Source organism: Tachysurus fulvidraco, chromosome 2 (genome assembly GCF_022655615.1).
Source record: "Tachysurus fulvidraco isolate hzauxx_2018 chromosome 2, HZAU_PFXX_2.0, whole genome shotgun sequence".
Lineage (NCBI taxonomy): Eukaryota > Metazoa > Chordata > Actinopteri > Siluriformes > Bagridae > Tachysurus > Tachysurus fulvidraco.
This window is the reverse complement of record NC_062519.1, coordinates 20,597,976-20,624,479: the sequence shown is the minus strand read 5'-3', so window position 1 is coordinate 20,624,479 and position 26,504 is coordinate 20,597,976. Positions and strand designations below refer to the sequence as shown.

General features: G+C 38.3%; 1 protein-coding gene across 2 annotated transcripts in view; it reads right to left on the bottom strand.

Moving 5' to 3' along the window:
• Nucleotides 1-25,440, bottom strand: part of cntnap5l (contactin associated protein family member 5 like) — a 100,874-nt gene extending 75,434 nt beyond the window's left edge. For both annotated transcript variants that reach the window (XR_003444511.2, XM_027171415.2), the window contains exons 1-2: nt 25,139-25,440; nt 149-259 (exon numbers count right to left, since the gene is read on the bottom strand). Coding sequence is in view for 1 of the 2 variants with exons in the window: in XM_027171415.2 (XP_027027216.2) it covers nt 149-259; nt 25,139-25,223 (196 nt within the window). In the remaining variant the exon portion in view is untranslated. The remainder of the gene's footprint in view (nt 1-148; nt 260-25,138) is intronic.
• Between the last annotated feature and the right edge of the window lie 1,064 nt (nt 25,441-26,504).

Here is a 26,504-nt window from a genome sequence, read left to right as displayed (position 1 = left end):
CCTCACCAGTGCTCCCTTTCATGCCTTATCGCCTGCATGGATAAGCCAAGAAAGTAGCCCTCAGTATCAAAGCACCCCAACAGGTCCTGTTTAATAGCTCAAGGGAACCTGCAGCTAACTGCAGAAATAAAACCATTTAAACATGTACCATCTCTGCTGTGGAGCTTTACAATGTGTGCTGATTGGCTGTCAGAAGACCTTGATGAACTCTGAAAGGAGGCAGAGGGAAGTGATGACAGCAGTGGGTCTTCACAGTAATCTAAATGTGAGACAAGACAGATAGAGAAACAGATCGAGATAGACATTAGTGCTTTTTGTAAAAAAAAAAAAAAAATCAAACAGTTGAAAAATCAGTATTAGAAATTCAGATGGAGAATTTTTTATTTTATTTTATTTATTTTTTTTTTGCAAAAAACAACAGCAGGATGTCCAATAGGAAACAAACAAACAAACAAACAAACAAACAAACAAACAAATAAATAAATAAATAAATAAATAAATAAATAAAAATAATAATAATAATCATAATAATCCTCAAAAAGTCAAAAACATTATATTAACAAGAATGAATAAAGTCTTCTTGGTGATTCTTTTTCGTCTGTTTCATACGACTAAGAAATACATTCATTCCAAGGCAAAAGATGAAGATCTTACAGAGTAAAGCGAGCTAGATTTTCTCTGTATTTTGATAAATGTGCATTAAATTACCCTCTCACATCTTCCCCACACTCTTGTATAATAAGGATGACAGCACTGCTGACCTTTACGAAGGCGATGAATGGTTGTGACAAAAATCGGCTTTTAGTGCAAGAATAAAATACTGAGACGGAAAGAAAACTAGAGATGAAATGACAGAATTACTGATAATAGCTTCCGGACAGTTTCTACACATTTATATATTTACTTATTCACGGCCCTCATGTTCTCAGTGTGTACACTGCACTTTCATGCTTCATGTGTCATGATGAGCAGCATTAAATGCCTGCAGTCTATGAGCTGAGCAATGATAGATCTGAACTGTACTTTAATACTAAAGCAAAAGTTTGGTGTTTTTTTTTTTTATGTTCCATTTTATTTAATCAGGCAAGCATATGTCTAATGATGTAGCTCGTACGTGGTTGGTCATATGCAGTGTAAAGGAGGAATGTGTACCATCAATATAAGACTGTAAGCATCTTAAATTCTGTGGACCGAAAAGATAAAATGATTCAGCTGCTCTAAATAACGTAAGGGACTTGAAACGTAATTTTTTAATTTTACAATATAAAACTTAAGCTATATAAAGAGCATAGGAATAAATTCAATTTAAAAACTAAATAAATAATGAATAGAATTTTTTTTTTTACAAATTAAAGAATACAATGTGATGTAATTAATGTTTAGGTGAATTATAAACTGTTATAAAGTGTAAATTGTGTAATAGTGTGCATAAATTCATTGGAGTGAACGAAGCATGACATGTTTTAGTTATCAGAAGCTTTATTATGGGCTAAAAAGTGCTAGAGAACGTGATGCAAAAAAAGTCTTCAGAACCGGTTCGCTAGATAACCGAATTAAACCAAGAAACTTAGTTTAAACCATGAAAACCAGTGCATAAACCAGTGCTGTGTGCTCTTGATTGTCTCATACATCCTGCTTATGTTAGCTGTGCATGCTAATCTGCATAGCATACACCACTGTACATTAATCCAGATGTGTGTCAGATGTGTGTATACTGTAGCAGGTTGGTGTGTGCTATATTTACACCATCGAGCATATCTATCTATCTATCTATCTATCTATCTATCTATCTATCTATCTATCTATCTATCTATCTATCTATCTATCTATCTATCTATTGGTTGATATTTAGAAGATCGTCTATAGACTAGCAGCTCATCTCTAATCCTATCCATCTATCCATCCATTTTTCCATCCATTCATTTATCCTTCATGGGGTTGTGGGGATCCTGGAGTCTAACACAGTTGGGGACTAAACACCTCCTTCTGCAACTGGATCCTAGACTCCTGGATCCCCAGTCAGTCTGGATCGGTAACATCATCTCCGGCACCACCACACTGAACACTGGAACCCCTCGGGGCTGACTCATGACTGTGCAGCAATGTACAGATCGAACTTGTCTGTCTTGTTTGTGTTGTCCTGCACTGTCTGCACCAGGTCACACCCATGCACTTTATGTGGCTAAGACTAACTTACTAAGTCCTTAGCCCTGTCTTTGTGTTATGTAGCACCATGATCATGGTCCTGGAGAAAAGTTGTCTCATGTCACTGTGTACTGCAACAGCTATATATGGTTAAAATGACACTAAACGCTTCTTGACTTTACTTGCGATTCACAGTCTGTCTTCATACTGGTAAAAAAGGGTTCAATACATACAGAAGACTGACTGTGAATGATTGAATGATTTTGGAATATATATTTGTCAAAAAGTATCTTGAATTCTGGCTCAGTTTGTTTTCAGGCTCTCCACCAATCTTTCAGCTTGCTCATGTGACCAATAATATTGGTACGCATCTGAAATTCTGCAGCTATAACTACTGAATTCCTGTGATTTATTCAGACGAGCAAGGAGAATGCCTGTTTGTGATGATAGGTGTAATATTCTACATGCTTGCATAAGGAAAGTGATGTCTGTGTACAAGCAATCGTCCACTCCTCTGTTTCCCCCTCAGCATTTTATTTTAGCATTCGGTGTTGAACGTCTCTAACGAACCTTGTTTGTGCAGACTGTTCATATTAAAACCTGGAACTAAAATAAATATGCTCATAATGCAATAAATAAATAAATAAATAAATAAATAAATAAATAAATAAATAAACACCAGAAAGAACAGCAGGTTTGGGAGCTATTAGCTTTGTCCAGGGAGCAATCTAATGTTCTTGCTTGTTTTTGGTATTTCAGAATCGGCACTTTATATTTTGATAGTACATAGTGAAAATGCACACACAGTCATTACACACACAGTCATTACACTCAGTCATCCCACACACAGTCATTACACACAGTCATTACACACACAGTCATTACACACAGTCATTACACACAGTCATTACACACACAGTCATTACTCACAGTCATTACACACACAGTCATTACACACAGTCATTACACACACAAACATTATACATCATTACACACACAAACATTATACACACAGTCATTATACACACAGTCATTACACACGGTCATTACACACAGTCATTATACTCACAGTCATTACTCACAGTCATTACACACAGTCATTATACAAAAGTGATTACACATACAGTCATTATACACACAGTCATTATACACACAGTCATTACACACAGTCATTACACACACAAACATTATACATCATTACACACAAACATTATACACACAGTCATTACACACACAGTCATTATACACACAGTCATTACACACAGTCATTACACACACAAACATTATACATCATTACACACACAAACATTATACACACAGTCATTACACACACAGTCATTATACTCACAGTCATTACTCACAGTCATTACACACAGTCATTATACAAAAGTGATTACACATACAGTCATTATACACACAGTCATTACACACAGTCATTACACACAGTCATTACACACACAGTCATTACACATATATAATACAGTTTAAATCAAGGAGGTTTAGAGTCTGGCCCCAAGGCCAAAGACAGATAAGTCCCATTTCTTTGTAATTGTTGAGGACATCCTTGATTTTGCTGCAGCTTTTATTTGGTGAGATTTTGAGTGAAACTGCAAACACATGATTCATCATTTAAGTAAAGACATGTACTTTCTATGATGACTTGTTCAACACACATGAAACGAAGAGGACTTTGGCTGAATGTGTATTGTGATGATGTTACATTGTCATTGGGATTAATACAAAATCTACAGACATTTTGAAACATATCAAGTTCTTCATAACTATAATTATTCAACATAATAATGATCTAATTCAATATACCATGATAGAGATATGTATGACTCGGTATGTCACCAGCCCACGAGGTTTTTTAACTTTCACCATACTTGGTTACCCCTGTTTTAAATCAAGCTCACAAAGGTTAAAGTTTTATGTTTTAATACGGTATGTTCTGTCGTTTAATACTGTAGGTACAACATAAACCTTTTATAAATGAACCACGACACCATGACTTCTTAACTGAACTTTTATTCTCCCCTTTTAACTGTACCGTAACACCCCCAATATAGGTTCCTAAGCATACTATATGCCTCATAACATTACCGTATGTAACATAATACTACCTTACAGTATACAATTATTGTCTTACTGAAGCAACGTCTTAATATCAAGGCCATAAATTGTTATCTTATCATTGATTGTACAGAAGAAAATGCTTAAACCCAGAACCCTACTGTAGCTCTCTAATAACTGATCATAAGTGTTGTCACTTCTAGAAATCTTTGTTGCAGGATCTTTTAGTAAACAAAACTAATTTCCTGAGGGAGTTTCTGGCCTTACGAGAGGTGATAGAATAGATCATATAAAAAGCCAGGCTAGAGTTAATTATCAGAAGTAAAGACATGAGACAAATTTCCTCAAAGTGTTGTTTTCTCCAAGGATCATCAAACCGAGTTAGGAACACAATATCACACCGTCTACACTAACAAACAATAGTTGTCAAAGTGTACACTAAACTCCAAGCACCAAACGTGACCACACATTAGACTATTCTGATGATGTCTATACAACAGTGTTTTCAATAAATCTGTGTAAAATAAATCTAATAAGTACTCGTATATCTAGCAATTAAATGATATCAAACCCATTTATGCTATCTCAGATGCCGCGATTGCTTAGTCGTACAGTAATCATCTAAGTATTTGTAATATTTATATTTATATGCAACCAGTTAAATGTTATCTGGACAGAAGTAGAATGCCTAGAAACTGAAAGCCAAATGACATCCAGACACATTTTATAACTTTTGGTGGTAAAGTATTTAATTTATACTGATTATAAATCACAATATAAGATGTTCCGTGTCTGGCCCCCGCCTTCGACTGCCACCCAATCCACATTGCACCGGCCCCTTACGGTTTCTCCTGCAGTTGGTGGGCCCACAGGAGATAGGCCCCACGTCGCTCTTTCGGGCTGAGCCTGGCCGGGCCCCGTGGGGCAAGACCTGGCCACCAGGCGCTCGCTTGCGAGCCCCAACCCCGGGCCTGGCTCCAGGGTGGGGCCCCGGTTGCGCCTTACCGTGCGACGTCACGGACCTTGATTAGACTGCTGCCCCCGCGACCTAGCCCCGGATAAGCGGTAGAAGATGGATGGATGGATGGATGGATGGATGGATGGATGAATATAAGATGTTCTGATTATACTTGATACCTTACTGGCAAAAAGTGTTAAATCATTGAGTTTTTTTTTTTTATCTGGGTTTAACTAACTAACTAACTAACTAACTAACTAACTAACTAACTAACTAACTAACTAACCAACTAACTAACCAACCAAACAACTAACTAACTAACTAACTAACTGTTTTTCTAAAGTATGTACAGTAGAAACCTACAAGGAGTCTGTGTTAAAGGTGAGTCTCTGAGTGTTCAGATGTTGCTGCTGATGAAGGGCCCTTCGCTTCTGACCTGCCAACACCATCATTATTCTAAAGGTCAGCTATTATTGCCCCACTCCTTTACATACCCAATGCCCTATGGAACAGAGTACAAAAGCTGCCACCATGAACACTTGAGAGAACAAAAAGAGAGTGAACAGATACAAGATGATGCTAGAAATGGGGATAGAAAACAATTGTGAAGGGGAAAAGTCATAGAAAAGTTAAAGGAAAGTAAGATTAGACAGCAAGACAGGATGTGTGCAATCTCTACAATACCCACTTCACGCAATCTACCCGAATCAATGGACAGGACAGTTGTTTCAGCCAGACAGCTCTGAGCTTGTTTATACCTCCTACGATCGTTCATGCAGCTGATAGGTTGCCATGATCACTGTGATTAGGAGCATTAATGACAGACTAAGGTGTGATTATTGAGTTTCCACCAATCAGCTTGCCTATCAATTGTGCTACTGTGCATTCAGAAGCTTTTTGGTAATATGATGTCCAAAAGGCTGTTAAAAAATGAAAGAGGGCCATTTGGTTTTAGTGGTTTTGTAAACCAACATAAACCAACGTGCATTCGGACAACAAAAATCAAGGCTATGAGATGTGTGAAGATCGATCCATTTGTTCAGGGCATATTATTACAAATGCCAAATGAATTCATACTCAGTGTATGGGCCTGGGGGCACGGTGGCTTAGTGGTTAGCACATTTGCCTCACACCTCCAGGGTTGGGGGTTCGATTCCCGCCTCCGCCTTGTGTGTGTGGAGTTTGCATGTTCTCCCCGTGCCTCGGGGGTTTCCTCCGGGTATTCCGGTTTCCTCCCCCAGTCCAAAGACATGCATGGTAGTTTGATTGGCATCTCTGGAAAATTGTCTGTAGTGTGTACGTGTGTGAGTGAATGAGAGTGTGTGTGCCCTGCGATGGGTTGGCACTCCGTCCAGGGTGTATCCTGCCTCGATGCCCAATGCCACCTGAGATAGGCACAGGCTCCCCGTGACCTGAGGTAGTGCAGATAAGCAGTAGAAAATGAATGAATGAATGAATGGGGCTTAATGTAACTTCCAGTAGTGAACATATTTTATGCTAAAAAGAGTCATTTTAAAGGAACATACTGTATTATAAGAATCTTTGACATATCTGTGAACTGATAAATGCTAAAAGAACCCCAAAATTTATTCTTACATTTCTGTTTAGAAAATCTGCTGCAATAGCCCCTGGTTGATGAACACATTGTTAAATAGTGAGAGAAAAGTGCGATGTTTATTTTTAAAAGGATGTTGTGTTTGGGCATTAGTTTGCATTTGACTTAATTTCCCCTCATTAAAACCCAGGAGGATTTTGATGTCCTCCATTCTGTTTTAATCTGTGTAGAATCCCTATCTGCCTCTTTTGATCTTCATCTGTGATCCTTGGCTCAAGCCTCATCAGTGTAGGACCCTTGAACTCCTCCTTACCATCCATCCTCCTTGTTTTTAAAACCTCACTAACATGATACAGCCAATAAGTGTTAAGAGCTGGAGGATGTTTTATTTATAAAATGATGACAAATTAGACTGGAGCTAAATGCATGATTATTTAGAGTTGAGAGCACAGATACAGTAGAGTTCCCTTTCAGAGAGAAAACTGCATTTTTTTTATACGTCATTAGAAATAGTCTAAAGAGAAAAGGGATGAAGGGAACTAAATCACAGATATGGGAAACTGGAAGGAAGGAAGATGGCTTGAAGGAAATTGGAGCCTGCACAGTAGTGTTGTTTTGCTGGTTTCTTTTGATATGATAATTTCGACGAGCTCAGCTGTGGTCCTGGACCCTGGCTAGTTTTACTTGCAACATGGACAAAGATCACAAAGAAAATAGTACCTACATGTCATCAGAATTCAAGGTAACGCCTGGAAAGCAGTGGAAATGTTATATAGACAGATACAAGAAGGGAGCATATGAATGGATTTCTCTTCTCTTCTCTTCACTTCTCTTCACTTCTCTTCTCTTCACTTCTCTTCTCTTCACTTCACTTCTCTTCACTTCTCTTCTCTTCACTTCACTTCTCTTCACTTCACTTCTCTTCACTTCACTTCTCTTCACTTCTCTTCTCTTCACTTCACTTCTCTTCACTTCTCTTCACTTCACTTCACTTCTCTTCTCTTCTCTTCTCTTCTCTTTTACACATTTACATTTACATTTATGGCATTTGGCAGACTTCCTTATTCAGAGCGATGTAAAAAAGTGCTTGTGGTTCATTAGATTACAGACAGGATACCAGAAACCCCAAATTGTTCACTTTTAATTTTTAATTTATTTTTATTTACATATAAGAAACAAGGGAAATGTCCTAGTTCAAGTGTTTTAGGAAGAGGTAGGTCTTTGTAACCCCCCTTAGGTGATTTTTAACCCACAGATAAAATGATAACTCACTAAAATTCAAAATTATTTCAGCAGACTGGGTTAGTGTCAGGGATCAGCGCAGATCCGTCATGGATTTATGGCCATGTGCGTTTGTGTTTGTTTGTGTCACGTGATTCGTCTGCTCCTCCCGGTCATCACACCTGTTCCCCATTGTGTGTGATTGTCCCTATCTGTATATATGTGAGCCGCGTTGCCATAGGCAGCACGGTTTCATTGTATAATATTGTTAGTTCCCTGTGTAGTGTGGTTTATGTTTGTCTTCCTCCTGTATTAAACCCCTTTCATTTGAAGCTATCCTGCGTACAGGTCTGCCTCCCATCCACCTCCGACCGGGGCCTGACAGTTAGGGTTAGGGTTAACCCAATTAAATCGAATTAGAAGACGTAAGAGTCCATAAGACAAGTCAAACACAAGCAAATATGATTAATATTCACTTGTTTAAGTCAAGCAAGATGCTTTTATTTCTAGAATCTAACAGTTTAGAAAAATTGTATATGTTAATAGAACTACACTCTAAAAAAATGCTGGGTTGTTTTTTCAACCCAAATGCTGGGTTGAGGCCGCTGGGTAGGACTTTGGTTTTAACCCAAGTTTGGGTTGAAAATTGTCTTGAGCTATAACCCAGCGGTGCTGGGTTGGGAACACGGATGTGAAAGAAAGCATGCACATCAAGGTGAAAATCGGACGACACCAGTGCGAGAATCTTTGGGTCTTCAGATAAAAGCGAGTGAAATTCTGTCTGAAATGTAAGTTATTCAATATGTATTAAACAATGTTCATAGCCATAAAAATTCTGCTTTATTGTATAAAATAATGCTATATGCGCAATTTAGGCTTTCAGTCAGTTAAACTGAGATTACCTCACGTCCAAGTGACAGCCTTGCTCCGACTCACGACAGATCCCAGATCAGTGAGCATGAGAGCGTGCGTGGCATCTTCATCGGAGCTTGAAAGGAATAAGGTAAATTCTTTTTAAATATTACTTTTGTACATGTTAAATCTACTTTATTATAAATGATTTCTGTGTTAGATACGGGTTTTGATACGGCAGGGTTTACTTGATGGTAACGTATTTTGTCAGGACATCTAATTTCCCGCTCTGCTTCTACATTTTGTTTAACTTCGCTGTGAGGTTGAGACAAGCGGGAATGTCTGAGGTCAGCTCAGGCTAAATAACTTTAAGGTTTGAAGCTAAACGACCGCCATTTTATTCGTGACACATCCAGGATCATTAGGATCGTTTAGGAACATTTCTTGGATAAAATGCCATTTGACTGACATTAATATTTTCTTTGTAATTAGTTGATGGCAGCAAGCAGTGTTCCCTGGTGTGGCAGTTTCTACACACTGTGCTGTATGGACTTCCTTGGGAGGAGACACCAGCAGTAAGAGTTCTGCCAGCATTCATTTTTGCAGACAAACTGTATTAATTAAACTGTGTATAGTTTTACTATTGTTACTGAGACCTGACTGCTTCATTGGATTCTGTCTTCTTTAACTTTACACTTGTTAACTTTACACTTTACATTTAATTGGAAGTCATTTTTTCTGACTGAAGTCAGTGATACATTCGCTGTGATATTTGATACAGTTTAATAGAATACGAGCGTTTTACATATGATGAAATCAGTTCCGTATATTAGTTTGCTATTTTAGCCTAGACATCCTTTACAAAAATAAGAAGATGGGTATTAATAAAACGAAGGACAACATTTTATTTAGATCACCTAAATTGCTTCCACATACTTCCATGTTTCCCGTGGGCAGGGTTGTATTACCGAAGTAAGTATTGCTGTAGATTCATTATTTTAATCACTTAAATTTCTGACTCATTTTGGGTTAAATTCAACCCAGCATGCTGGGTTAAACATGATAACCCAACTACTCTGAGGTGTGTGTGTGTTTTGGTTGCATGTGTTTTTATGTGTGACCTATTGCCCCACTAAATGTGGCCGGGTCAAATTGACCCAGGAGGACAAGATTAATTTTACTTGCAAAGTTCATAATTTGGAACAATCCTGGTAAATTTCAGGCAAATATGTGGAAGGAAACCCAAGTTATGACACATTAAACTTTCCAGATGAGTCAAATAGACCCAAGGTCTGCACAAGGGTTGTATAAATATGATATAATGACAAACCTTAGCACACAATTTTCTATATAAATTAAAAAGACTGTTTTGTATAGATAGGCCGTGAAGGTTTCCGTCACAGACAGAGGTTTGGCCTGCCTTGGATCTGAGCTACTCTGAGTGAACAAATGCAAATGAGCCAGGCCTCACAGGTGATGGGGGCGTTTGCACAACAAAGGCAGGAGAACAATGGAGCTGTAGGGGTGCTGGTAGGTGTGATGCAAAATTGCGCAGGTTTAGCAAATCTAGTGTTAAAATAACCCAGGGTTGGGTTCGTCCCTTTTTGACCGCTGGGTTGCCAAAATAACCCAAACTGGGTTGTTTTTAACCCAGCAGTTTTTAGAGTGTATATACTGTATAGAACAAGGTGGAAGCAATAGAAATGCGAGTTTAAACATAAATATACATGAGCTTCAAGATTGGCTTTCAACCAAATAAAAATCTCAAAACTCAAATTAAACTAAATAAAAATATTTCCAATTCAATAAGTTCCTTCTAAAGCAATTAGTTTATACAAAACTCAAATGTCAGCACTTAAGTGGAATCACATAAACAAATTTACACTGTGAATGCTCATTTGTACAGCGCAAACGTGTCAGCATCGCTAACTCAAAATGTACACTTCAAATATAATGCACAAAGAATGTCAGGGAAAGAAATGACAATCCAAATAATAGCAAATGATATTTTCTGTCCTAAGTTCCTTGTAATGAATGGTTCGGTGCTCAAAAGGAAATAGTAAATATCCAAATGATAATCTTCAATGTTTCAATCAAATGTTTTACATACAATACAATACAGGGATCAGTTTTGCTGGGGTTGAGTTTTAACCGATGAGATGAGACGTTATCCACAATGAAATGTCCACCAGACATGCTGAGATCCGAACAGAAGCCATGCCAACTGAGGGAGGGATGGAGGATATTAGTTGGGTGTCATTAGCATAGCAGTGGTAAGAGAACCCGTGTGAGGAAATAACTTCAACAGGAGAGTGAGTATACAGAAAGAAAACGAGAGGACCAAGTACTGAGCCCTGTGGGACACCAGTGGAGAGTCTGCGTGGAGCAGACTCTTCTCTATGTTACCTGATATGAGTAACCTTCCAGGTAGGAAGCAAATTCCCATGCTGATCCACCTATTTCAAGACTTCTGAGGGTGGAAAAGAGACTCTTGTGATTAACTGTATCAAGTGCTGATGAAATGTCAAGGAGGATGAGGACAGATGAAGCTTGGCTGATGTACAGTAGCAACATGTAGTTTCTCAGAGACATCAAAAAGGGCTGTCTCTGTGGAATCAGCTGCTTTAAAGACAGACTGGTTAGAATCTTGGTTGTTGTTCTGTGAGAGATAGACAGACAGTTGATTATAGACAATGTGTTCAAGAATTTTTGAAAGAAAAGAGAGAAGTGATACAGGACTGTAGTTACTGATGTCTGATGGATCCAGAGCAGGTTTCTTCAGGATGGGAATAACCCTTGCTTTTTTGAAGGTAGTTGGTACAGAGGTTAGGGATCCATTGACCAGAGGTTAGGGATCCATTGGTGATCATGGTGATGAAGGGCAGAAGTTCTTGCGAGATTGTTTGGAGCATAGTGTAATGGAGTGGATCCATTAGGCAGGTGGAAGGATTACAAGCCCAGATGAGTTGTTAAAACTCTTCTGCTGCTTCTTCTGTATGGTTGAGAAATGTACAACAAAGGAGTAGGGGAATCCTGCTCGGGGTCGGGGCCGAAGTGAAGGTCCTGCAGATTTTCTCAATCTTCTCAATGTAAAAAGAATCAAAGACTTCTGCGGTCACGAAGGATGAAGCAAGTGTAGCCGGAGGGTTGTGAAGAGAAGATGTTGTAGAGTTGACAAGGGTCTTGTGAAATAGCTTCAAGTTTTTTCTTGTAGAAGGAAGTCTTAGCAGAAGTCAGGTGAAGAGAGCTTGGCCAGGAGCATAGGGTCAAGATGTGATTTCTTCCACTTTCTCTCTGATGATCTTACTTCTATTCAATTGCTGCACAACACATCTGATTGCCAAGGAGCAGAACAAGAAATCTTCTTGGGTTTTGTGGACAGAGAACCGAGATCGTCCATGGTTGAGGAAGGAGAGTAGAGAAAAGTATCTGTGGCTGAGTCCAAGGCTAGTGAAGGGATGAAAGAGTGCAAGAAGCTACAGAAAAAGAGGAGATGGAGGTTGCAATGGGAAAGGGAGAGATGCTGAAAGTTGGTTTAGGTGGGATTGGGAGAGTGATGGCGAAGGATACCAGGTGATGATCAGAGATGTGAAGTGGGGTACAGTAGCAGTCATGTCTGTACAGTAGCTGGGGATGGACGGGTGAAAACGGATTTCCTCCTTTGTGTGTGGGGATGCAGCTTACTGTCAACAGCTCTCTGTCTGTCTTTTATCCATGCTGTACTTCTACCTACAAGTTATAAGCTCTATGGTATTATTTGTATTCTTCAAATGAGGGTGAAATTTTGTATTTTTCATTTATTTGCACTGATTTGTTTACTCGTTTCTTTGATTAAGTCTGATTTCTGCAGCACTAAAGCCCTGCTTGATATCTAAAGTAAAATGTCACCTGGAACACAAAATACATGGCATTTTTGGTTTACTTTAAAGAGTTTAATCAATTCTGGATTGATCCAAATGTTCAACCTGTAGACGGCCTCTGACTGGTTATTGTGCTCCTCGATCGAGTAGGATTTCTGTGATTTCCTACATGAAAGCAGCTTCTGATCCTGACTTATTGATCTAGCATTAGTAGGTTTTGTAAGTCGCTCTGGCAAACTCTATAAGAGCTGCAAGTGAATTCATCTTTGTTGCTCTTATGAATCACATTGTTCCTTTTTCTAAAAACGCACACAGCGAGTGTTAGACAGAGCACCGAGGTGGAGGTTAAGGTGCTAAGAGAATGAATAATTATGTATACATGAAAGCTGAAGGTTCTTTCGCTGAAGCAAAAATTAATCAGCAAGGAGAAGGAACCTGGTGATAAACATGTTGAGGTGAAATCCTTGATAGTTGTCTTCACATAGATGTGTATGAAAAATCTACACAGAATTATTTTGTGTTAAGCTGCCAGAGTCAAGTACATGTGGGAGACTATAGTATCTGATGGAGCTGAGAACGGAAAAGAAGCTGAAATTTATTTTCTGAAAATGACAAGATATGCTAAAAGAGAACCATTTTTAACCTTGAGCCAAGCCAAGTTTGTGAACGTGCCATTTCTTTAAATTTGCAGAGCTACAAATTAAGCTTTTACTATTAAAAAAAAAAAAAAACTTAAGTACAACAGATTTCATTGCTAATTGTATGTCTCATGATGAAATTTCGGGGCACGGTGGCTTAGCGGCTAGCACGTTCGCCTCACACCTCCGGGGTAGGGGTTCGATTCCCGCCTCCACCTTGTGTGTGTGGAGTTTGCATGTTCTCCCCGTGCCTCGGGGGTTTCCTCCGGGTACTCCGGTTTCCTCCCTCGGTCCAAAGACATGCATGGTAGGTTGACTGGCATCTCTGGAAAATTGTCCGCAGTGTGTGATTGCGTGAGTGAATGAGAGTGTGTGTGTGCCCTGTGATGGGTTGGCACTCCGTCCAGGGTGTATCCTGTCTCGATGCCCGATGACGCCTGAGATAGGCACAGGCTCCCCGTAACCCGAGGTAGTTCGGATAAGCGGTAGAAAATGAATGAATGAATGAATGGATGAATGAATGAATGATAAAATTTCATCTCGCATTGTTCCAGCCTCAATGCCAATGCTGGCTGGCCTTGATTAAAGCAATAAACTTTGGCATCAGGTGATCACTATTCTTCTCACTGCAGCAGTTTTAAAGCTAATTTTCGCATCAAGTATCAATCAATACGACGATTAAATTGTAGGGCAAACTTTCAAGATAATATATCTGAGCATGTATTTGTGAAAGTAAATGCAGGATGTATTAACTGAATAAAATCTATGAATGACTTTCAGAACAACTACAGAGAGCTGTTTATTTTTGCTCATGGAAAATAAATTAATTGCTTTGAGAGTGCCAATCATCAAACTGGAGAAAGAGGAAATCTTTTCTTCATCGCCCACACACTGTTTTTTTATCCTGCTAAAGTCTCATGGTCCAAGTCTATCAGCAATTTCTATTATTCCACCGTTCATTAAAGCCGATGGAAAAATATATATATATTTCTTAGCTTTTTGCTTCACATTAGCTGCTAGCTGCTGTTGCAGTGAAGCAAAAAGATTTCCATCTTCTCTGTTGAACAGTGGAGGAGGTATAGTGAGGATTTCTGCTCTTACATTGCATATGAGGTCACGTAAGCAATTATATCACTCCAGCACCAAGAACAGCGCATCTTAAAGCGCCTGGGAGGTGAGGAACCTGTTAGAGAGCTAAAAACGATCAGGAGCGCTCCCCAGCTCTTCACCCTCCATGAGAAGATTCCTAGGAAGTGCCTGGCTCAGCAGTAGGGGAAGGTAAGGCTCTGATTTCCTGGTTAAATTAACATGCCTTGTTTCTGCACCATTGGAATCTGCAGCCTAAAGATGAGGACGGTCCCAGTGTTGCCCACCTCGCTACCTTAGTTCCTCTCACTGCAGCAAGCATTAAACCATCCATCCATTTCCTTTTCCTTTACAGGGTGACTGGAGTCTATCCCACTATCAACAGGGTGCCATCAAAGGACACAATCACACCTATTCACACACTGCAGACAATTCAGAGGAACCCCCAAAGCACACAACAGTAATCAGCACAGAGACAGGAATCAGCACAGAGACAGGAATCAGCACAGGGACAGGAATCAGCACATAGACAGGAATCACCATAGAGACAGGAATCAGCAGAGAGACAGGAATCACCTCAGTGACAGGAATCAGCACAGAGATAGGAATCAGCACAGAGACAGGAATCAGAACAGAGACAGGAATCAGAACAGAGACAGGAATCAGCACAGGGACAGGAATCAGCACATAGACAGGAATCACCATAGAGACAGGAATCAGCAGAGAGACAGGAATCACCTCAGTGACAGGAATCAGCACAGAGATAGGAATCAGCACAGAGACAGGAATCAGAACAGAGACAGGAATCAGAACAGAGACAGGAATCAGCACAGTGACAGGAATCAGCACAGAGATAGGAATCAGCACAGAGATAGGAATCAGCACAGAGACAGGAATCAGAACAGAGACAGGAATCAGCACAGTGACAGGAATCAGCACAGAGACAGGAATCAGCACAGAGACAGGAAACACCACAGAGACAGGAATCAGCATTCTTATGCAATGTTCTATGTCAGACGCTCTGGGTTACATTGTTAGTGCAGCTATAATATTTGTAAATCATGAAAAAATGAGGAGATTTAGACAAAAGTGAAAGTGTTTAAAAAAAAAAAACAGACAGTCCAAATACAGCAAGTTGACAAAAATACTGAGAAAAAGGTCCAAAGACTTGAAAATAAAGTTATGACAGAAAGAAATGTAATGCGTTGCGATTGTTATAAGCAACAGAATGGTCAAACTGTAAAATAAAAGATTGTAATTGAACGAATCCCGATAACGTAATAATCTCAGTAGTAAATTCTCCCCTCATTCTTCCTGGCTCCAGTCTTCACCTATTCTTCTAAACATATCCAGCCATAAAGCAATTTTGTCTGTACAAATAAAAGAAGAATTTACTGACATCCCTTCAGGACCTTCTGCTTGGACATGAACCAACTGTAAAATGGCAGAAGATGAGTAGATCATGACGATGGCTCTCACCGAAGTGCAACACCTGTTCATTCCATCAGCAACAAACATCAAACCTGTGTCACTTGTTTGCTTTCTGCTCACTCGAGTGCACTATGGCACAACTGACACCAGGCAAACCGTAGTGCAGCTATTTACAGATAGTCTTCAGGTAATATTTACTGTTTGCTTTTCTTGTTAGAAAACACTCAATAATATCAACTTATTCAAGGTGATATATATATATATATATATATATATATATATATATATATATATATATATATATATATATATAAGACTATATAAAGAACATCGACACACTCTAGGTACCTTTTTTTTTTAAAACGCACAATATAATTAGTTCTATTTCATTAAGCCAGTGATAAATTAGGACTGTAAAAAAAATATAGCCAGACAAAACAGCAAACCACCCATACTGCAGTTAGTGGTTAATTAAACATGACAGCATGTACCTGAGTTCTGGAGCAAAGGAACTCTGGCCTTTAGAATTGTGCAGCACAACAAATACATTCAAACATTAGAAGAACAGCCAGTTTTTCAATACGACAACATTTCAGTCACAACTAATGAGCAAAACTAAGCCTGTTCATGTTTCTAATCATCTGCATGCTGAATGTTTCATGGTGATTGTTTCAAATGATGCCATATGGTGTGAGATATAATATGATGTTCACTATAAATTGTTCACTAATTAACTGGCAACATCTAAAAAACTAACTGGGTATTTATCAAAGAAAGAAGAAAATAAAAGTAAAGCCATTTACAAACTTTTTTACTAGACGAACGTACAGCACTATAATATCTTACAACTAAGCTGAAGGTTAATGGTCTTCTTCAACCATGACTGCATGACATCACTGGGAATTGAGCACACAACTGTTGTGTTCTGTGACTTCAAGCCTTAATCACTGAGTCATTACCAACACAACAAGCAGCACACACTAATTCAATCACTGAATTAACTCCATTTAAATATTGCTGTGAATCAACACAGGCTAATCAAGCTAGCTGTGATGACTCAGTGGTCACATGTTCAAATCCCAGCACCAGCAAACCTTGATTGGTTACTTGAGTAAGACTCTTCATCGCTGATGTATATACAGGGTTATGTGTTATTTAACGCTATGTAACATACTGCAGATCTTTTGCAGATGTCTGGACGTTACTGTAAAAATCTACAGTCTTTTTTATAATCTAATCCGAGTTTATTTAATGGTGCACTGAGAGCATCAGCTGCAGAACACAATCAAATCATACTGCATATATAATTACTCTCTGTGAAAGATGTTCAACACACATGATGACATCACAACATCCTGACTCAAATTCTACTGAAATAATTGTAAATATTCTGAATTTGCTTTATTTATTAACTCCTGAAGGGGGAAATCATCCTTAATGACTCTTTGTTACTCGTTAATAAATACAGAATAACACGATATACAAACAAATCCACACCAGAGAGATACAGATGGAGGATTGTTACCACATCCAAGTGGATGCATGAGCTGAATTCTGTTATTTAACTTATAACACAGAGATTTGCCAAAGTTTGTATTTATTATTGAATGCCATATCATACATTTTAACTTTTCATAGATACATTATATATAATATAATATAATATAATATAATAAGTAAGTTACTTCCTCTTATCGTTTACTTTACAGCAGCTGTACACAGCTGTTCCTGTATTATCTCTTAAATAAGACAAAACTAATAAAGACATGTCAGAAAGTATAACCTCCTCTGTCCTAAACTTACATCTTTCTTTCTTATACACATTTTTATATCTGTTTTTTTCCCCCTTAAATTATTCAGATTAAAGTCTGTGTGAGCGAGTTGCTACTGAATGATTGATGCAATATTAGAACAAGAACATTAATATAAACATTTCACTTATTTTACAGAACTACTCTAATTACCGTGTAATTATACTGTAGAAAATGACCGCAGGAGCCCTGAAATGAGAATTCAAAGTTGCTGTGATATAATTTTATAGATTCATGTCATTCAGTCCATTAAGATTATATACAGTATGTATTACAACCAACTTCCACTTTAATGAATGGTTTGACATGTGCAGCTCGGGCAAGAACATGAAACATCTTCGGTCTTCATCTTCGGACGTTCTCTGACTGCTAGCTAAGCTAATTAATATGTGACGCAGTGAGCAATGTACTTTAAAATACAGAATTTGCTACCGTAACTTTACTGATAAACCGTAACAGTTCGTTTGAGCTTATTTTCGTAATAGAAAATATTATGGGTGAATCTTTAGCTTAATAATTTGGGCCACCAAACGATCTAGACGATGCTAGTTTCGCAATGCACTAATGCAAAAATGTTACTCAGCAATTAAATCTTGAATATCATCAAAATTAGTCTCTTTTATAATTCTTTTTTTCTCATTTATTCCTTTTCTAATTTGTGTACAATTATTTTAAATTTAAAGCATTTATTTCTATTAAAAAGCAAAAAAAAATCTTCGAATAGAATAATACAAAGAAAAACTAATCAAATCAGTAAAAAATATCCAAAAATCATAAGTTTTATATTATAATAGGAAATTCTAAATAAATCGGATTATATTTAAGATATTATTAATTTTCAAAAATGTTTCTTTTTTTTGTACTTTTGTCAAAAAAAAGTGGCCAAAGATAAAAAGGATTTTTTTTTACATAATCAAAGCCTTGTATTCTTTCATAGTGTAGACACTATTCCAAAATCCGAATGAATGAAACAACAAAAATAAACCGTACATCAGCACACATTTGTATGCTTCTGTCAGATTTCAGCTTTACCTACACTGCAGTATCATCTAATGTTTTTTCTCAAAGCACGAATAGAGTTTCTGCCTGCGATGACTGCTGTTGTGTGCAATCTGTTGTTAAATAAGCTTACGCAAGTAATAGCATGACTAATGGCTGGTGTAGGGAAGATGTGTTATATTAGATTATTCACAACATGTAAGTGTAACGTGTCACTTTTAAAAATAAAAATAAAAAACACTTTTAAGAATAAAGGTGCTTGGAAGAAACTCAGAGGTTTGCTCACTAAAAAGAAAGTTTTTATTATCAATGAAAACTTTCCATGGATGTTAAAGGTTGTTAAAGGAACTATACACCTTGATTCTTATTTTTAAGACTGTATGGTCAGGGATTTTATATATATATTAATGGGGACCGGAACCCCTCGAGATAGGTGAAAATCCGCGAAGTAGGATTGGCCCTAAGTTTGACCTTTTCACTGATGGTCATCAGCTTCCTCTTCCTCTTGGGCTCACTAGAGGAATCTTTCGCAGGGGCACATAAGGGCTTAACCAAAAGTTAATCTCGAACACAATACGCGAGACACAGTTGACAGCGTTAACGAGAGTGGCGAGATACAACAAGGGAAGAAGCTGGGAGAGGATGCGATGATGCACAGCCAATCAGCTCAGATCTTGCACCGGGAACCAATCATGTGCCTTGTCTGAGTGCCCATGGGTATGTACAAAGTCTCTGATAGAGTTTCTCTCTTTGTCTGGCATCCTGGGAAACCATTTTTATTTTTATTTTTCGATGAATATTTTTGACACCGCAAAACTTGAACCACTGTATTTCATAAATGTGGAGCAAGGACCATTGACAGTGAAGTCAGAATAAAGAGTGAATATATCAAAATATTATATAACTTACAAATACGACATCTAATTATTATTATTATGTTCATTTTTCTCTTTTACACTGATATAACTGAGAAAGTTTATAATATTCCCTCACTCATTTTCACAAGACTCTTAAATAAAGGAGGTTCCTTGTGGCTTTATATAAACCTCTAGGGTTCTGTTGAATTATATGCATTGTATTTAAGGGTGCAATCTAATCTACAGTCTTTAGGCCCATCTTAAGCATATCTGTTACACAATATTAGAATAAATAAAAAACTCCACCTATGACCTTTAAAGGTTTGCTGCCTCAATATATTTTTTTGATTATTAATAAATTCTTAGCCATCTAAAAGCTGTACGTTTTGATAGAAATGCCTGAATATAGTTTAGTGTTTAAAAATGTAAAAAAAAAAAAAATTCTGCCCCTTCTTCTGAACACAGTGCAGTTTGTTACTGTGATTAAGTACTGTCAAGGAAGATGTGCCCTCTCATATATCATTAATAGCAGCAGTAGAACTCCTACACAGAGTTAGAAATGTATGCTACAACTACAAGAAGACAAAGTGGACTTTGTTTGTTTTCTGTACTTGTGCATTCCAAGTGCACTTTATGACATTTACTGAATGCAATTACAGACTGGATGAAGAGTAGAAAAAAAAAAAAAACATACAGAGCATGAAAATGGATCTTTTACTTCTTTTCATTTCAGAGCACATGGACAGTTTCCTTTGGGATACTTTCTTCTTGTTTCCTTGAACTACTGTATAAAGGAGAGTCACTTGGAGATTTATAAATTGTGGGTTCTGTGGACACTCTAACTAACTAATCTTAGTATCTCAAAAATATTTGCTGATCAACTTTTTCTTCATTCCTAAACTTTATTCAGAACTGACAGGGTTCGGATTGATTAACACAATCGATGCCCAAAATGTTAGCAGCCTGACCTTAATTCAACATCATGTTGATAATGATAGGCCTCACAGGCTGTGGAAATAATGATGACTATTAACGACCATCCTCTGATTCTGTGGAGCTGCTGCAAGAAGTGGAATTGCACAGCAGACATGGCTGCAGAACCTGTTATAAAGAAATGGTGGCCTCATTAGGGCTGAAAACGTGCATGTAAATTTGTACAGCACACAGTCTGAAAATAAGAGAGCTGATACATCGGTGTATATCACATACTGTACAATGTGGTATTTCTAATACCATGGCACATTTGTTTCTGGCCCTTAAGGAGATAACAGGAAATTCACTGGGCAACAAAACCTTACAGACTGAACTTCAAGTTATAGCAGCCATGGCAACAAGGTGTCACTGGAGCTGCTAACAGATAAAGACAAGTTTGCTTGGCTCAAATGCTGAAGCTTGCTTAAAAATACGATGTACCATCTGTTGCTGGTACCTGGACAGATTTTTGTCCTCAGAGACACTAAATTATATGAGACACAAAGCTGGGTTTCAACATTAAAAAATGTCTGCATAGCCTAGTGCATTGTGACCAAGTCTACAGAGCATCATTCACCCGAGATGTCCAGCAGAACGAGAAATAATGTGGACAATGGTGATTTTCCTTTCTACAACTAAAGCAGTATAGTTTCATAACATGGGTTCAGATAGTATCCTCTCCAGCTTCACAGTTGGCCACCTCCAAGATTTTGTGGAAGCATTGTCTCACACCAATGACTACTCAAGTCTTAAAGGTGTGGAACAGCTTTGACAAGCATTCCGTTGTGAAACCTGAACACGATGCTAGGTGGTTTGCGCAGAACTACATATGAAACAATGCAGAAATTAAGTATCTGTTGGTCAACTGTTGGGTCAGATAATTTGGCAAATTGTATGCATCATCAGACACCATATAGTACCAGAGTTAGGCACTGGCTTTTAAATGTTATTCTCTGGCAAAACCCAGAGTTCCTGCTAAAAGTGCAGTATCGATATCATGGTATGGTATCTTAAGAATCCTATCAACTAGTCAGGGATCCCAAGTTACTGAACAGGTGTTTGTGTGCTTTGTGAAGCATCATAAAGGAGTTCAGCTGTCTAAAGATGGGTTAGCCCTTTGGGTCAAAGAAGTCATACCTTTTACAGTATAACTACTTTAATCGGTTGCCTCTAATAGGAGTGTCACTTGCAGATATTTTTGAAGCTGTGACATCTCTGCTGAAGCTCTGCCAGATTTTTTTTTTTTGCCAGAACCTTCCTTCATACCAGAACATGTGGTGAAATTAAATGATAATTGTATCACTTTAAAATCCAATAAAGAGCTGTATCAACACTTGTAATTAATGTTGTCTGTTATTGCAGTTCGTGTGAAAGGCAAGAAGACAAGCATTGATGTACAGTCCATTTTACAGGTTGCACTTGTGGAGTCATGGGACATGACAGCTTTGCTATTGTTACTCAGCAAGGAAATAAGCAAATGGGAAATACTCCTGAACATCCAAAGGAATCTCAATCTGCCACTTGATCACAGACTATGCTCAATTGTGTTCTATGTAACTATGTTCAATATACCTTCGCTTTATCTCTTCTTTGTGAATATTTCAATTGCACTGTAAAAAACTTAAAGAAAAAAGATATGTTTGATATGTTCCATGGAAAATTAAATATTTAACTGCATTTGTACATCACTTCTTTCATATTTAATCGATTTAATACTTTTCCCTCTGCAGACAAACAATTTGGGCTAGAGGAATCAGATTATTTTATTTTGAATAATCTATCCTGTAAAGTACTTCTGATCTTGGTTCATTTCCATAGTGGTTGATTGTCTTGGGCTCAAGATCTTTGCCAGGACTTGTTTGAGGCAAAGCTGTAATTATAGATGAAGACAGCTCAGGTATCTCAGGAGACACTCGTGAAAATATAGAGCTGCTGTCTAAAATTGTGCGGCTTAGCTAAATTATACAGCTTCCTGTAGAGCTGGAAACAGAGGAATACGAACATACAATGCTTAGCATATGTTTTCAGTTCCTCTGATCTTTCACATATTTTGTTGTGCTTAACCTGGAATTAAAAATGGACTTAAACTGAGTTATTAGCATTCAATTTACATACGTAGTATGTTTCAACATTTCAAGCTGAAAAATGTTTAATGAAAAGCAGAAAATTGTTAACAGATGTACTCACCACAAGCACCACCACAGTAAATCATTTATGACAGACAATTCCAGAGCAGGATTCAGTCACTTCTCAGTTGTGTATTTTGTTAGTTTCCTGCCTTCCAGAGCTTATTTACATGTACATTTACAAATAAAGTTAAACACTACTATAAAGCAATTAATACAGTTTTGAATGTCTTCAGCTGAGTTACATGTAAACATTTAGCCTCAGCTGTATATAATCTGTAATTTTCAACACATACCCAAACATCAGGAAGCCCAGAAAACAAACCACTATCTGTGCGACAGACCACTGAACATATTTCATTCTGAATAAGCCTTAAATTCTGAAACCGTAAAACAAAAATGGGATGCTGAGAGAAATCTGTTGCTCTCCATGGTGCTGAACCCTGTAGTCACAAGGAAAGCTTCACAGACTGTTGTGATCACAGCCATGACCACTCACCTTCCTTTAAGATGTAGAAACTGACTGTGGATTCCATGGCTTGTTACAGGTCTCACACAGATGGTGGAGGATTCAAAGTCAGACTACAATGATCATAATCACATAATATCTCTGCAGTCCAGCTTTTATGTCTATCAAAGTTGGGCACATTTAAATGTACAATGGTAGATAAATAATGAAAAGATCAGCTATGTTGTCTAAAACGTAATCATTTAATGGTCTACACTGTAACACATATATAACACTCAAATATATAAAAGCAAGGAACCCGGTGTAGGCCTAATAACTGCAAGTGCCCCTTGTTCATGTTGTCATTAGTCAAAACTAATTGGTTTTAATCTTATTCTTCTGACTGTCAGCATCACTGTTTGCTTCATATGGCTCACACATTCACTTTCGTATTTATATTACTGTAGAATTACTCACTTATCGAGACCTGGTTACTCCTAAAAACTCCAAGACAAGATAAACAGTACGAGGCATCTCTATAGCATCTGGTTTGAGGTCCTGAATAGATTTGTGGAAATACCTATATAGTAAATGCTATTGTTAAAGGTATCGGATATAGAGGTACAGTATAATCTGTCCGGCAATTATGTGGGAATAAAATACCATTTTATCATTTGCTTATTCACTTCATTCAACTTGTCAGCTAATTACTAAGCTGTTAAATTTGGTGAAAAAACAACAACACAACTCTCAGCCTGGCAAACACACACACACAGAGAGAGAGAGAGAGAGAGAGAGAGAGAGAGAGAGAGAGAGAGAGAGAGAGAGAGAGAGAGAAAGACAGAGACAGAGAGAAAGTGAGAGAGAGACAGAGAGAGAGAGTGAGAGAGTGTGTGTGTGTGTGTGTGTGTGTGTGTGTGTGTGTGTGTGTGTGTGTGTGTGTGTGTGTGTGTGTGTGTGTGAGAGAGAGAGAGAGAGAGACAGAGAGAGAGAGAGAGAGAGAGAGAGAGAGAGGGAGAGAGAAGAATACGTTCGTACATCACACGCGTACGCACGAACTTCCGATAGAACTTAAACCCGATCCAATGATTCATTTCAGCCAGGGCTCCTAACCATTTACTGCTGCAGGCGCACGGCTTTGCCAGCGTTTTCCCGCGCTGTCGTGTACACAGATGAGATTATATGACATCATAAATGTTCGCATGAATGTCAGTGATCACTCAGTGAGTGAGACAGAGATAAAAAAATAAAAATAAAAAAATAAAAAGATAAAGATCTATTCTGTTTACCTCATGCATTTACTATCAGCGCTTAAAACACGTTGGACGATGCCATTATTTCCGCTCACCATTATTTCCTCTTTCCTTCTCCACATTAATTATCTAAGTGGGCAGTTTTCCTGAGGAAAGATTATACATTCAACATTCATATAACTGGTGGCTTACTGAAATATTACCATACAATAAACTGACACTATCGCATTTGATGAGTAAACAGTCCGGTCCTCAGGTACAGAAGATGAAGGTTTATGTGAAAATGTCTTTACAGTCAAACTACTGTATGAGCTCAGGAGAGAATATGGGCTATAAAACATTCGACTCTTAGAAGGGATTAGTCACAAACCTGGTCGAAATACACTTAGAGGCTCTCAGATGACTTTTCCTAATAAGATTACAATATAGGATTAAAAATGCCGAATTTGAAAACAAACAAACAAATAAACAAACAAACAAACAAACAGATTTGGAGCGCAATTAAACTTAAATACAATAAATTACATACAACTTAAATACATTTGTTCATTAAAAACAAATAACCTCAGTCTTTTATTTATTTATTTATTTTATTTTATTTTTAAATTTCTCCCAATAAACTCGTATAATCTATATAAGTAGTAAACGCATCAGTGTTCAATGCTAACTAAAGTCACTTCATTTCTAACTCAATAGCGAACAGATTTATATATATTTTTTAATCCTAAATACGTCGCGCGGAATCTGGATGGACGTCAGTGAGCACTGTGTGTGAAAGGGAACGAATGGCTCGTGATATTCATGGTATAATACTCAGGATTGTATAGAAAACTCTTGACAGAAATAGACTCACAGCTGCTTGCACCCAAAGCAGGAGTAAAAACACTGAGGGTGATGATGATGATGAAGACCACGCCGATGGCGCTGAGGAATCCCATCGTTTAGAAAGAGCAGGTTAGTCCTCGTTACAGCTCAACGCTTCTTTCCAGAACACCTCGCCAGCTCCAGGTCTAACTCCAGGTCCAGGTCCAGGTCCAGCTGCAGCCTCTAGTGAAAATAGCTTAAAGATTCCCAAGTTTCTCTGCTCGTGCTACTTTCGCTCTCCTACCGCACACGCGCATACACACGCGCGGGCGCACGCACGCACACTCACTCTGATATATACACGCAGAGAGAGAGAGAGAGAGAGAGAGAGAGAGAGAGAGAGAGAGAGAGAGAGAGAGAGGCGCGTCCATTGATTCTCTCTCTCTCTCTCTCTCTCTCTCTCTCTCTCTCTCTCTCTCTCTCTCCCTCTCTCTCTCTATGCCCTGTGCGCGCACGCGCGAGTAGCACCTGTAAAAAGGAGATGATCTATTTTACAAGACCTAATATAAATTTACTCCCATCTGAATAGGGCTATAGATTTGGATGGTATCTTGAATGGAGTCATAGGACAGCTTGTGAACAGTCAAGGACATCAACCTAAATAAAATAACCACCAAATTTTAAAGTGCAAAAAACATTTGGATTTTCAGGTAAACATCAGTTCATGTTTAGCTTCTCCTCATATTTTGTACTCAGTTGCACATGATCATTCATCTTCATTAAGTCCTTCTTCTTGGTCATTGTTGCTGTTGATCCAGATTCTATTTCAGGAATCCATCATGGACAAAAAACAGTCCAAAGAGCAAGATCCCATGCACAAATATTCACATCTAAAGGCAATCAAGTATAGCCAGTGCATCTACCTGCACATCCCCAGGAGAAAAACTACCCAGACATGTGGAGAATGTACAATAATAAGTCAATAATCTGAGCATCGGGTTCAACCAGGGAACACTTTAGAGTGAAGTAGCAGCTCCACCAGGTGCACCACCATACCATCCTTCTGGTACTCTTATATACTGCATTTTATCTGCATTTTATATGCTGCTACTATATGAACATTCATTCATTCATTCATTCATTCATTCATTCATTCATTCATTCTCTACCGCTTGTCCGAACTTCTCGGGTCACGCTGAGCCTGTGCCTATCTCAGGCATCATCGGGCATCGAGGCAGGATACACCCTGGACGGAGTGCCAACCCATCACAGGGAACACACACACTCTCATTCACTCACACACTCACACACTACGGATAATTTTCCAGAGATGCCAATCAACCTACCATGCATGTCTTTGGACCGGGGGAGGAAACCGGAGTACCTGGAGGAAACCCCCGAGGCACGGGGAGAAC